The sequence below is a fragment of the Natator depressus genome, chromosome 14 (assembly GCF_965152275.1).
Source record: "Natator depressus isolate rNatDep1 chromosome 14, rNatDep2.hap1, whole genome shotgun sequence".
Taxonomy (NCBI): domain Eukaryota; kingdom Metazoa; phylum Chordata; order Testudines; family Cheloniidae; genus Natator; species Natator depressus.
Window position 1 is genome coordinate 28986008 of NC_134247.1, and position 14623 is coordinate 29000630.

The following is a 14623-nucleotide window of genomic DNA, read 5'->3' on the forward strand; positions in this document are numbered from 1 at the left end:
TGGCTGCCCATGCACCTGTCACTGGTCCAGGGATGGTTGCAAATCAGGAGGGATGGGGTTTTGTGGTCAAAAACACTCACGATTTGCTTCCTCCTTGCTGCTTTTATAATTTGCATTATACACATGGACACAAATACCGAGAATATTTTTTTTCAAATGAAAAACATTTATTATTATGTAACTCTTCTGCCCATCAGAGTTGGCAGCAACAAGGGCCGGGTTCAATATCTAGGGGATCCATTCCAGTAACACAATGCAAACCAGCTCGAGCCCCCACCCAGTGACCTGGGACAAATATATACCACCCCCGCTGGGCGCCTCCAAGAGGCAATACTTCCCCTCTTGCAAGCACAGAGTCTGAGTGTAGCAAAAAGCCTTTTAATAACAGAGAGAAACAATGTGGCATTATGTTGGGGAAACACCACCAACAGGATTCATAACACAACCCATGAGCAAAAAACCCACCCCAAGCAAATTGGGGCATGCCCTTTCCCTTTGGTTCTTGAGTCCAGCAACCCCAAATCACCCAAAGTCCAAAAAGTCCAGTGGCCCAAAAGTCTCTGTCCCTGGTCAGGGCAGCCCCAGAGTTTGAAAGTTTATCTACAGAGCTTTACCTCCCAACCTGGGTGGAGATGGGGGGGGTGGGGGGAAGAGAGAGAGAGGTAAGGGGCACCTTACATGATCTGAAGCTGACCGCCCCACAGCTCCATAAGCCTTTGCTCCGCTCCACTCCGCCCCACCAGCCGTCCCACAAACTGCTCTGCTCCGCGTCCCACAAGCAGCTCCCGCCATCCCACGAACTGCTCCACCAGCCTGACCACAAGGCATTCCAGCACTCCTTGCAAACTGCTCCACAATATATCTTCAGGCTTCCCCCCACTTAACACAACACTCAGTGATTTCAGCTCTTAGGTGAATTCAGCTTGTAGTAGGGGAGCCTCACTGCTGGTACACCATTAGCCCAAAGTGAGCTCAGCAGCCTGTAACTAGACTCCTAATAGAATCAAAATTAGCTCTGATATTCCACAGTGGAGAGATGAGGCAGTGCAATTAGCATGTAAGGCCCTCACCAAGGGGCCGGGGCCCATGCCACCAAGTATTAATACTTCTCCCCAGCCTCTCTCTATTCACAGAGTTTTGGAACCCATGTCCCTTACCTAGCGAGTGCTGCCTAGTTGATGGCGAGTCCCTCCATCATAACAAAAGGCCCAGTACAGTTCCAAGCACAGTTCCCATAGTCAGAGTAATAACAATTTATTCTTCCTGCCCCAATAACAGAGACACTGGGGATCCCACAGCAGCCAAAGTGACCATTTGGGCAGCTATGGACTCATGCTAGGCGGGGTGGGTGTGCCTATGCAAATGAGATCAGCCCCTGAAGTTCTTTTCCACAACTTGCCACACCTCACCACCAGATGTCAGGGTGGAGCTCATCCTGACTCTGCTTACATCTATAGTCTGGTATATAAATGAAAAAATTTCTTTTGGTTGCGTTATGTTTTGAACAAGACATTTAAACATAATGGGTTTTGGGTTTTTTTTGGTAAAGAAGGGAACTATGCACAATTTTTGTAGTTGTACTCTTTCTTCTAATCAGTCAGGTAGTCTTGATTGGTTCCTTCTGTAATGCAGGGCACATGTGCCCACCTCTTGCAAGAATCACACTGGACCTTTGATAAGTAACAACTGAGAAAATGAAATCACAGAAGTTATAAGGTTACACATACTTTGCATTCACTCATGCTATTCCTTCCACATGTCAGCATTACCTAACATATGCCTATCAGCATGATGAAAATGTTTACTGATGTGGAATTTTTACAAGAATCATGATCCTTAGGCAGTTTATGGCATTTATTTCTCATACAATTGTATGTTTCTTACCATTGTGCAATCCTCACTTTCCTTTCCACAGTTGACAAGGTTGCAGTATGGGCAGTAGTCCTCCACGCTTTCTTAAACATAAATACAGCGCTATGAAATGATGAATACATTACGACCAACACTGAAAATGCAAATCTTGATTTATTAATTAATGTCAATATTTTAATCCAGTCACTGGTTTGAATATATCTTTTTCTTTTTTGTGAGTCATATTTTCTCAAATTTTTACTTTACTGCACCTGTATATAAGAATACCAATTTCATTCAACTGGTCAATCAATAGCAACCATTCACCCCATTCAAATTTTTGTGTACTTAAAGATATTATTGATTCATAGTCACCATTGCAGAACCAAACCTGTGAGATATGCCACTTCAGAGATATTAAGATAATTGTCTGTTACGTGACATAATTCCACTCTTCCTGTTATCTTCACATGTACCTAATGAGTCCACAGTACATGGTAGAAAGTAATTACCTGACTCCTTCATTAGAAGAATTGCTATATGTTTTCTAAACGCAGTATTAGCCTCTTGTGTTGTTTCTACCGTACTGATGTCTTTGTGCTGCAAATACGTTTCTGCAAACTAACAACACTGATATTTAGAATAAACATCATAATTACCAGAGGTGAAAGTGGGCCGGTCCAGCATACCGGTAAGAACCGGCCACCAGTACCGGCCCATACATGGCTGATGTTACACTTCCGCTCTGGCAGTTCTTTATGCTTTAACATCCTTTAACACATTCCCCCCTCCCCCGCCACATCAGCGGCCCTGCCATAGGGTCCGGCAGCACTGTTGCATGCTACTGGCAGGACCGCCGACAGTGTGGGAGCAAAAGGGGCCCTGGTGTTCTGGCAATTTATAAGAGCCTGTTGCTCCTGGCCACTGCAGCAGCAGCTGTCAGGAAGGGCTGGCTGGTGGAATCTGGCCCCCCAGCACCGCACCTTCCGCCGGAGACCCCATCCCTTCTGGGGGCCACAAGCCCACCCCACACACCTTGGCAAGGATGCCAGTGCAGTGCCCACTGGTAATCTCTGGCATTTACTTTCACCCTGGATAATTACACATACATAACAAATGATAATGGCAATTTGGTGTTCAATACCTTTAAGATGAGTGGTCCGCAGTTGTGGCCATCACTTTGTCTGGGATGCTGAACAATTTTACTATTCCAATCAGATGAGGATTTTCTAGTTAATCGTTTGATGAAGTTTCTGAAATTTTTAGAGAGTACATTAGCGGACTGCATAAATGAGCTTCTTTCCTTTTTTTTTTTCCCTCCAGTTACTGGACATAGATACAAATCAATTCTATCTCTTTTTAATTAATCATAGAATCATAGAATATCAGGGTTGGAAGGGACCTCAGGAGATCATCTAGTCCAACCCCCTGCTCAAAGCAGGACCAATCCCCAATTTTTGCCCCAGATTTCTAAATGGCCCCCTCAAGGATTGAACTCACAACCCTGGGTTTAGCAGGCCAATGCTCAAACCACTGAGGTAATGATTGAAATGACTTATTGCTCACATATATACACACTTGCTTTCATATGATTATCTCACTCTTACATAATGTATCACCTGATTTTCTGTGCCCCATGTTGATAATAACACATTCTCAATCATGCAACATGCTACTGTTTCGTGTCCACATTCTGTGAAGTCGTTCCCCAGAGTCAAATCACACAAGTTCACTCAAAGTCCATTACTAAGCATATTTAGTACAAGTACATGCTGTTTCAATCTTTAGTTGTAGCTAACAGGAAGATATTACTCTCACTATTGTTACATTCCCTTTAAAAAAATTTTCAGAGGAACAGTTCATGTCCACTGTAAAAGTAAATATCTAATAAATCACCTCCAATTCCTCAGGCATGTTTTTTCGTATCTCATCTCATCACACCAAGGGGTCAATTATTAACAATTCTGTTTTTTTTCATCAAGGCTATCTGTAAGTGTAAATATATTCACAAATTGTACTGGTAATGCGATTATTTCAAAAATTTTATACTGATTTATCAAAAATCATTATGCAATTAACGTATTCTCATTTGTAATGTCTCAGTAACACACCAGAGAAAAGCATATTGTGCAATCATTGATCAATTCAATACAGACTGTATTCTTCCAAGTTACATTGTCAACGAAACTTGACAGGAGCATTTTATTTTGAACATTCACATTCCACTTTCCTTTGCATGCACTGAACTCACTGAAAACCCGCAACACGGGAAATTATATCAGTGTTACCATAGTTGTGTTACAAATCTCTTATTTAATACCACATTTATTGCCCATAATCCAGAAGTACAATACAAAACATCTTACTGCAAGAACTCAATGACCTGGTGTGTGGTAAGGAAGTAATAATATATATTTTTGAAGTAATTCACTCTGTATTTATTTAAAAAAAATTAGAAAAGCAATTATAGTTTCCAGTGAAGCAAATCATGAAATGTACATTATACTGTATTTCCCAATTTCATTCAATGTATTACTATTAGAGTACTCCTCCACATCAAACATAGCATTGTATTTGCTGTTTCACGCTGTGTTTAACTCACTGAATGAAATTGTGCTTTGCTCATGCTATGTATGAAAGTGTGTTAGCATTTACCTTCACTTTCATTTGTGAGCTCTGCCTGAGAGAATGACAGTGGAAACTACTGATGAGATGGCTTGTACCTGTTAACAGTCAACAAAGTTATTAACGCATTAATAATTCTGGCACATCAAGAACATAATGAATTTAATATAGACAGACATGCAAGGGATCCTTAGGGTTACAAATCAGATATGTAAGAGAGTCCTGTAAAAACAAAAAGATTTGTAATCAATGTGCTCTGTCTTACTTAATGTAAAAACTGACTAAGCTGTTCGCATACTTGTGTTTAATTAATGGACCCACTGAACTGTACAGCAAAACTGTACAGCCACTAACTGTGGCCCTCAGTTATTCTAGTATTGTATGTCCGATATGCACCTCCAAATACATTTCAGTAAATGTTTGGCAGCAGTAAATACACTGAAATGTTGCAATTTCAGGTTTATGTTGATATTTCAAGGGTATTTGGACTTAAATATGTTGTGCCACATTTTCACGTGATTGTTTTACTTATTGAATCAATGTACACTTTCATGTACCATCACAGTAAGTAGCCTACCTTTCCATCTGCTTTCTCAACCACACAGCTCAAATATGCATCAATAACCTACAACACATGATGAAAGAAAGGGCACAATTTCAATAATATTTGATGAATCAATGCCGTTAACAAATACATGATTAGTGGTACTTAAATGTACCTCATCACTTATCCAGCTTCTCGGTTTCAGGCAATGAAATGAAGAGCCATGCAATTTTATGTTTCTCACTTTGGCCTCCAGTCTCTCTGTGTGTTTGCCGGTCATTACAAATTTGACTAGGAAAAAAATATTAACACATATTACATGCATGGTAATACAGTTTCCTTTTTCTCTGTTTTACTACTGTGAATGCTGCCACTTTGTACATGAAAACCTTTAACGTAGTTCCATTTATGAAGTATGTTAATCTATTTAAGAAAGGTGCGGTAACCAATTACCTTTCAGAATCCATTGCTTGTCTTCCACCCCCTCCATAAGCAGGTCATCAAAATTGTCATCAGCATCACTTGTATCATTGTTTGAAACATCTTGCCCTATATACTCCTCTTCTTCCGTTGCTGTGACCTCGATGGATTTCACTGTGCTGTCGTGAGATACAGTGCCATCCACATTTCTAATCTCTTCTGAGGGTGTTTCTGGTTCAGTGTCACCAACTGCAATTTCAGTACGGATTTTTCCCTCTGATGTGTTTTCAGCAGCTAATGTGGGTGGCTCTTTACATGGTTTTAAGTGTGCGATACTGTACATGGTTCCTAACCGTTTCCCTGAGATGGTTTGTAATTTCACTCTCTTACCCTCAACAGTCGTAATTTTGTATGGTCCCCGATACCTAGGTTCCAGTACTCCTCCTTTTCTTGTTCTCTTTCTAGCGTTCAGTAACAGAACAGAGTCCCCAACATCAAATGTTATTTCCCCATATTTAAAAGTCTTTCTTTTAGCATAATGTCTTTGTTGTTTTTCTTGTGCTTTAGAAATGTTACTTAGGGCCAGTGCAATGTCAGCATCATGTCTTGATTTCATATTTATGCTGTACTCTTTGCAGAAATCTTCCCCGAATGTATTCATATCTGGGATCTTTGTAAACAAATGGAGAAGGGGTTGTATTTGTAAAATGAAGACACACTGAATGCCATGTGTACATGAAAGGTGCTGGTAATAACATACACTTACCGTGTAATTCTCTGAGACTTCTTCTGGAAACACTGGGTCAGCACAAAACATTAGTTGAAAGGGTGAAATTTTTGTTGTTGCGTGTACTTTCGTTCACAAAGAAAACAAAATGGGGTCAAGTAATTCATCCCAGTTACTCCCATTGTCAGCAACCATCTTCTGCAATGCTCTGCAATAAATGCTCATTGATTGGTTTGTTTAAAAAAAGAAAGTCTCATGTACGGTCTTGACTGAAACAGATCATACATAATCAAAACAGTGTAATACATAATGAAAAAGACTTTCCATGTAACACATTGCTTTTGAAGATTTTTTTGTGAGTTGCATCTTCTTGCATAGCACACTGTACTTGCCATTAGTACTGTAATATTCCCACCCATTCACTTACCTTTAGATGGCTTTATTAGCGTTTTCAACCAAGCCATTGGTTTGTGGGTAGTACGGGCTGGTGAAGCTATTCTCAATCTTTCTCAAATATACAGGTTAAACTGAAAGAAAATAAGTTAGACCATAAACTTACATATAGACTTGTGTTAAGGAATGTTCCTTTGCGTATTTGCCATTACTTTTATGTGTAATTAGCAACAGGAATAACCCATCTTTTAATATTTGTTTTGGAAACAAGTAGTTGTGCATTTCTTTGTTAGATATGAAGACACCGAAAAATAATTTTATAGCAACACTGACAGTGGCCAACAGCAGTTTATAAAAAAAAAAGTATGGTGATTGTTTGAGATCAGTGGGTGACCTGAGAGTGAGTTTGACTACATAGTACAAATAACCAGAAAAAAAACAGTGATTACCTTATTATTGAATTCCGGACCAAGATCTGTCAGTATCCACTGTGGGCATCCATGTCGAACAATCATTTTGTACATGCCTTTTGCCACCTCAGATGCTGACTTACTTCTAAGTGGAAAGGCTTCCACTCATCTTGAAAGATAATCTATGGCTGTCAGTATATACTGGTGTCCATCCTTTGTTACTGGTAATGGTCCTATTAAATCCATTCCCACCAATTCCCAGATCCGAGTGACCTACATACAACGGTACCAGTTACAGTCATACTACACGTGTTTCTTACTAAATGTTCTCAATAAACCCATAAGTCATAAGCAGAGAATGTAAAGCCCATTTTTAAATACAGAAGAAAAAGAAAGAAAGAAAGAAAGAAAAAACAAACAAACAAAGAGAAGTACAGGAATGGGTAACAATACAAGAGTAAAGCTGAAGAAATATCCCCAGCCAGTGCAAAGGCGCATTAGAGGTAATTGCTGCACTATGCTTTGCCACTTGTATGTATTGGACTCGTTTCAAAATCAAAGCCTCATTGTATCGCAAGCAATAACAATGGATAACGATAAACAATAATGTCTGATTCCAAAATTCACCTTTATGCTTTCTGGCAAGTCAGACATCATGCAACCTATTTTTGATGGAACAATATGATGATATTAACATTTTGCTATGGAAATAGTATTGCAAGGGAACAGAGTTCAACTTTGCACACCAAATATATTTTTATATTTCTTTTATACATTTTGAACTTCTATTTCACTTGTAAATAGCATTCTTCAGGATTTAGTTTCATTACTTTACATACCCAATTGGCAATGTCTTTGGTCATCCCTGGCCAATAGTATTTTGATGTCAGCATATTCCTCGTTTTGAATATTCCTAGATGTCCACCCAATAGACTGTCATGATACCTTTCAAAGAGCTGCAGGGCTTCTTTCATGGTATGCACAACGACAACCTTTCTTCCTTTTGCAGAATGGAACAATGTCCCCTCTGTTGATCATAGAAGATGGAGCATGGAGGATGATTAAGGTTTCTCGGGGCCCTGGGCCAGAGCAACTGTTGGGCCCCTACCCACCCTGTCCGCCGGCTGCACCACCTATGGCCCTATCCCTTTTGTCCTCTTCCCCAGGATCTCACCCATGTTCCACCTAAGCTCCCCACCATTTTGCCTGCCCCACAACTCCTTTGTTCATTTCCCACCACCCCGCTCTCCCCCACAGCCCCAGGACTGGAGAAGCTCTGTCCCTGTGTCAGAGCCCCAGGGCTGTACCAGGGAGTGAGAGCTCCTCCAGTCCCAGGGCTGCGGCGGGGGTTTGGATGCTGCGGTTCTTTAGGGGACCAGGAGCGGGGTGCTGAATACACTTACTGAATATTTGTGACTCAGCTTCTACACACAAGCAATGACGTGTGAACATGGGATTGTAAGGGCTGGATTCACAGGCAAGATAAATGCAGCAAAAGACAATCCTAAAATTTGTGAACTGTTATGAGACTTCACATAGACAAATAGTGATAAGAGACTCTTTTAAATACTCAAAATGTGTGACGCAGAGTTTGATGGAATGTAGGGAAATTATTTCACTGCATCGAGTCTCCTGTAGCAGTGAAATAGCACTGGGGCAGCAGGTTTTTATATTTTTGGGGGCCGTCGAGAAATGGTCCAAGGGAGTTTTGCTGTGGGAGGGGGCTTGGGGTCAGTACTGGGTTTACAATGGTGCCAATGGTGCCGTGGCACCAGGCCCACCCTGGGAAGGGGCCCATTACAAACCCCCTCTAACCCATCCACGTAGCCGGGTCTGGCCCCTCACCTGGGGCACTCCAGCACGCAGGCCTTGCTGTGTGAGCAGCTCTCAGCCAGCAGGTTCCACGTGCCTGTAGGAGGCTCATCACCCAGCAGCTGGGGGCCACCATGCGGGCTCGGTAGGGCTGCTGGCCACGGGGCCAATGGGTGTGGGTGGGCTGGGTGGGATCTCGGGAGTCATGTCCCAGGGATCTGCCCCGCTCCCCAGCACTGCTCCAGCTCTGAGCTGTCTCCGCTGCCTGGGACCTGTGGGGCCCCACCTACCTCCCCGGGGGAAGAGCTACCTGGGACTGGTGCAGAGGCTGGGCCAGTCTCAGCCAGTCACAGGGGACAGTGTTGGGGGGCTCAGCTGGGTGGGTCCTGCCAGGCATGTGGGTCCTGAGGGAGCCTGGCCCAGGTAGGCTCTGCTCCTGCTCCAGCCTGGCTGATTGCACCACTTCCAAGGGGCCAGAGTTATCCTGCCCCAGGACCAGCTCTGGCTGCGCTGCCGGCTCAGTCTGGCAGACACAGTCACCTCCCATCAGGGCCGGCTATTGTGGCCGGGGGTCAGGGTGTGGCAGAGTAGGTCTCTAGTGGGTCTGGGAGGGTGCTGGACAGTGCGGGGTGGGGAGATCTGTGTGTGTCGGGGTGCTGGGAAGTGGGGGGGGGTCTGTGCGGGATACTGTACAGTTGTGGAGGTGGGGGGCACTGGGCAGTGAGGGGATCTGTGAGGGGGGCTCTGGGCGGGGAGGTGCAGGACACTGTGCAGTTGTGGGAGGGCTGTGGGAGGTGGTCAGCTGGGGGGCACTGGGCAGAGAGAGGAGCTGTGGGGGAGTTCTGGGGGGGGGCTGTGCTTGGCATAGTGGTCTGTGGGAGGGCACTGGACATGGAGGTTTGTGGGGGTCTCCGGGTGGTGTGGCACTGGGCGTAGGGAGTCAGAGGGGTGCAAGGAAGGGGGGTAGCATGGTGCAGCATGGGCCCGCCCCCAAGGGGAAGAAGCATGATGGCAGTGCAGGGCCAGGCTGGCCAGTGTGCGTCTGGCAGCTCCTGGTTTGTAGACAGTGCCCTTGTACTGGGCTGGGTGGAGCAGGGCTGTCCCTGCCATGCCATGACCCATCTCCCATTGCCCCCGGCCAGCCCCTTGCTCTGAGGATTCTGCCCCCCTGCCCCATGTCCCCATTGCCCCCATGGGGGCCCACAAATATGTTTAGCACCAGGCCCACAAAAGGTTAATCCAGCCCTTTTTGGGGTGCAGGCTCTGGGATGGAATTGGGGTGCAGGAGGGTTGCAGGCTATGGGGAGTTTGAGTGAGGGGTGCAGGCTCTGACTTGGGCAGGGGATTGGGGTACAGGAAGGGGTGCAGACTTGTGGGCTCTGGGAGGGAGTTACCAACTCAGCACGTTATGTAAGAGAAAGGAGCTGCAGTGATTTCCTATAGACATAGAAACTGATAGAAGACTCTTTTAAATATTCAAAATGTGAGATGCAGAGTTTGAGGGAGGGCATGTCTGTACAATATCAGTCTCCTGGCTGGAGCAGGAACGTGGCCCTGCTGCACTTGGACATGATAGTGAGGAGCTGCGTGTCTGAGCATTGACAGTCTAGGGATGGGGAGCCCCCAGCCTTTAAGAACCCGGCCCCAGGAACCCGCCCTCTGCTCTGGGGCTGACATGCAGCGTCCTGGGAGGGGAACTAAAAACCCCTCTGCCCCCCCCACACCCCTAGATCTGCGAGCACAGCAGGTGGCTCATCCCACGGGGTAACCATCACCCCCTCGCCCCCTCTGGAAACGTGTGTGTGTCCCCGCACAGGGTCTGGCAGCGTCTCTCCCCCCCCCTCCCCCCCGCTTAACCCCGGCTCCAACCCCCCACCCCCGATTTTCCCCCTCCAGCCCTTCTCCTGCCGCTATCTACAGTAGCTTGATCCCCCCCGCCAGTAAATTTCTGCCCCCTGCTCAGATCCTCACACCCCCCCGCTGCAATTTGCCCCCCCCCTTGATCTTTTTTAACCCCTCCAAAGAGGAGGCAGCAAATCGTAAGGAGAAGTAAGAGCAGAGAGAGGGCAGGGGCAACAGCGAAGGTTACTGGGCGTGTTCAGTTCGGGTGAGCCTGCTCCGGGCACCCGAAGTAGGGAATTGGGAGAGGAAGCTTTTTGCGTCGTTGTACCAGGCAGGAAAGTGACTCTGCACCAACGGCCCCTCCTCGCCCCAGCTCTGCTCCCGGGGGGGCGGGGGGTCTGCGAGTCCCAGAGCTGCTGCTCCCCCCCCCCCCCCCCCAGCGCTCTGCTCCCCTGAGCGCCTGCAGGAGCCGAGCCAGTGCTGGGAGAGCGAACGGGCCAGGGACCCAGTCTCCCAGCCCGAGGGGACGGGAGGGGGCAGGAGGGAGACAGGAGCAGAGTCTGGCAGGGGCAGCAGGAGCAATCAGTGGGGAGCGAGGTTCCCGGCTCCCAGCCCTGCCCAGCCCCGTTCCCTGCAGCACCCCGGGCAGATTGACTTTCCTGGGGAGAAGGGGAGGAGCAGGGAGAGGAAAAGCCAGTTCCTGCCTCTGCCTGGTCCCCGCGCTGCTGGGGGGATGCGCTGTCCTGGGGACTGCGTCAGGGGATCCCCCCAAGCGGTTCCTTTGGTCCTGCTCTTTTCCAGCCCTTGGTTCACACACTCTGTTGCTGGGGGGTTAAAATGTGTCAGTGGGTTTAGTCATGGTGGGAGGGGCTGGGTCTGCCCTGCATTGCTCTGTAGAATTTTTAGATGCATCTAAATGATTGAGGAGCTGAAATCCCACGTTTCAAAACAGACTTTCAATGAGAGCCAAGCTTGTAATGTGCCTCTGGCCGTGTCTACCCACAGTAGCTGCACTGCTTTGTCTATCCCCTTAGAGTGACATAATCCCCCTGGCATTGACACAATGACATCCCCTAGCCCCCTCCTATCCATTCAGCATGCTGCTGCAAAGCTCATTCTCCTGGCCCCTTGCTTTGACTATGTCACCCCTCTCTTTGCTAGCCACCCCTTCTAGAATTATAGAATCATAGAAGATTAGGGTTGGAAGAAACCTCAGGAGATCATCTAGTCCAATCCCCTGCTCAAAGTAGGACCAACACCAACTAAATCATCCCAGCCAAGGCTTTGTCAAGCCAGGCCTTAAAAACCTCTAAGGATGGATATTCCACCACCTCCCTAGGTAACCCATTCCAGTGCTTCACCACCCTCTTCTCTGTCACATCTAGCTGCTTGTCTTCCCTGTGGAGATCTTTCATGGTCTATTCCTGTTCTTCCTGTCATCTTTCATTTGCTACTGGGATGCTGACCTGTATTTGGCAGGGAGGGATAGCTCAGTGGTTTGAGCATTGGCCTGTTAAATGCCAGGGTTGTGAGTTTAATCCTTGAGGGGGCCATTTAGGGATCTGGGGCAAAAATTGGGGATTGGTCCTGCTTTAAGCATAGGGTTGGACTAGATGATCTCCTGAGGTCCCTTCCAACCCTGATATTCTATTATTATCTCCTTGTGCTCCCCCATCTGTTGTTTCTTGTGTAATTATATTGTAAGCCTTTTGGGGCAGGGACTTTTTTTGTTCTGTTTGTACGGCACCAAGCACAAGGTTCTGGTCATGACTGGCAATTCTAAGTGCTATGGCAATACAAATACTGTAGTTATTACTATTATTATGATTTATTTATTTTTGACCATATAAAAGGGTTTATACTTGGACAGCTTATTCCCTTTAACTATATGAGAGAAAATTATCCCCTACAAGCATGAATAGCTCAATTGGTACAGAACCTCTGTGTAGATTAGGCCACTTTTGAAAACAGGATTTTGGTTTCTAAAACACTTCAGTGCTTTTGAAATTTTTATCCCTCCAGACCAATTCTTTTTCCTGGCATTGCATTGTCTGGAACTTCCATCTGAAGGGAAAGAACCAGCGGGAAATTTCGGTGTGAAATGTGCCATATACCAGTGTCAGAGAGCAGGTCCAGATGACACTGCCATAAACATGCTGGTGTCTCCCTGGATCCTGTCTATACTGGTGCTGCTGGGGTTGCCAGCACTGTTAGCGTTAGGGATTTCCAAGAAATATCTAGTGCAGAGGAAGGTAAATGAGGCTGAGTTTAAAACCCTGGGTCAAAAATTCTTTATAACAAATACTTAGTGTGGATGGAACACACCTGAACTCAGCTGTTCTCTTTCTTCCAAGCAGGATTTCCCCATTTGGAAAGCTGACATGATGTTCATGATGGAAGGAGAGGAAAAGCTGTGGGTGCCTGACCTCCAGGTCTCTGTGGGAAGGGAGATCCTGAGAGGGGCCTGTATAGGTGAGGAACTGACTAAACTGATTTGAAAATCATCAGTGGATTAAGGAAGAAGCTGGGATTCCCACAAAGGCCCCTTGAGCTCTTCCCATTCTGCCTCATCTCACCCAGACAGGTGTCGTATCCTCACAGTGGGTATCACTTATCGCTTCCCACCCTCCATGACTGACCCCTGGCAGTAGCTCCCTCCCTCTGGGTGGTCAGGTGGGATGTGGAAAATGTATTGGTCCCCTCCTCTCTCTCCTCTGGGGAAGGGTTTGGGGGATTCAGCTCCTGAAGTTTCAATCTCTCTAGCATTTATTTGTTCTTGTTCCTCCATTTCCCATTCCCCGTCTGAGGTTCCCTTCCCCCCCCAGCACAGGGAGTGACTCCTGTCTGGATTCTGTCTCTGTCCCAGCAGGTGATGGGACGCTGAGTGAGAGCGAGGAGGAGACTCCCCAGCAGGAAGGTGCTGAGCCAGTGGAAGCGCCCGGGATGGTGTCAGGAAGAGTCAAAGGGGATGTTTCCCAGAGCCCCAAGCCTGTGAGAGTCAGTTCTGGGTATCTAGCCAGGACAGAAGCCAGCCAGGGAAGGGAGGGAGTAAAACCACTCAAAGGGGAAGAGGAGTCAGGAAACTCAAAGAAATCATTCAGCAGAGAAACCTGAGAGAGGAGAGATTCATGACACGTGGGGAATGTGGGAAGAGCTTCTACTGGAGATCAGCCCTCATTGTGCACCAGAGAATCCATACGGGCGAGAGACCCTATAAATGTGAGAAGTGCAGGAAAAGCTTCAGTCAGAGCTCGATCCTTTTTGAGCACCAGAGAATCCACATTGGAGAGAAGCTTTATAAATGCCCCAACTGTGGGAAAAACTTTAGAGCCAGGAGGTACCTTATTCAGCATCAGAGACTCCTCCTGGGAGAGAAACCATACAGGTGCTTTGAGTGTGGGAAGAGCTTCAGCCAGAGCTCAACCCTTATCAGGCACCAGCAAATCCACACAGGAGAGAGACCCTACAAATGCCCTGACTGCAGGAAAAGCTTCAGTCAGAGCTCCAACCTCATCATGCATCAGAGATCCCACACGGGAGAGAGACCATACATATGCCCTGACTGCGGGAAAAGCTTTGGCCGGAGCTCAATCCTTATTCGACACCAGAGAACCCACATACACTAGAAATTCACAGTTTTCCTTTACTGGAGCCTAAAGCAGTGCAAATAAACTAGGAAATGCATTGTCTGGGGAGGGGTAAGGGAACTGATGTGCTGAGAGGCAGAGAGGAAGGTGCTGATTACTGAGATTGTAGGAGTCAGAAAGGGGTGTGAGGATCCGTGGCCCAGATCCTCAAAGGTACTTAAGCATTGCTCTGCTCAGTCTTGCAACACCTAATTCCTCAGCACCCTGCTGCCCAGTGGAATTCACTTCCCTCCCCATACAATGCGTGGGTAGAGTTAGGTATCCAGGGAATAGATTCCTGAAGCCAGCAAACTGTGCGGGGAGCTGTCGAAGCTAGCCAGGAGTGAAATGCCAAGCAGAGGGGTGGGGAGAG

General features: G+C 46.5%; 1 protein-coding gene across 1 annotated transcript in view; it reads left to right on the forward strand.

Moving 5' to 3' along the window:
* The window catches only part of LOC141998837 (uncharacterized), a gene marked incomplete at its 5' end in the record, with an annotated part of 30377 nt that extends 16127 nt beyond the window's left edge, over positions 1-14250 (forward strand). Inside the window, 1 exon segment of the mRNA XM_074971815.1 lies at positions 13796-14250. Within this exon segment, the coding sequence (XP_074827916.1) occupies positions 13796-14250 (455 nt within the window).
* Positions 14251-14623: the final 373 nt, after the last annotated feature.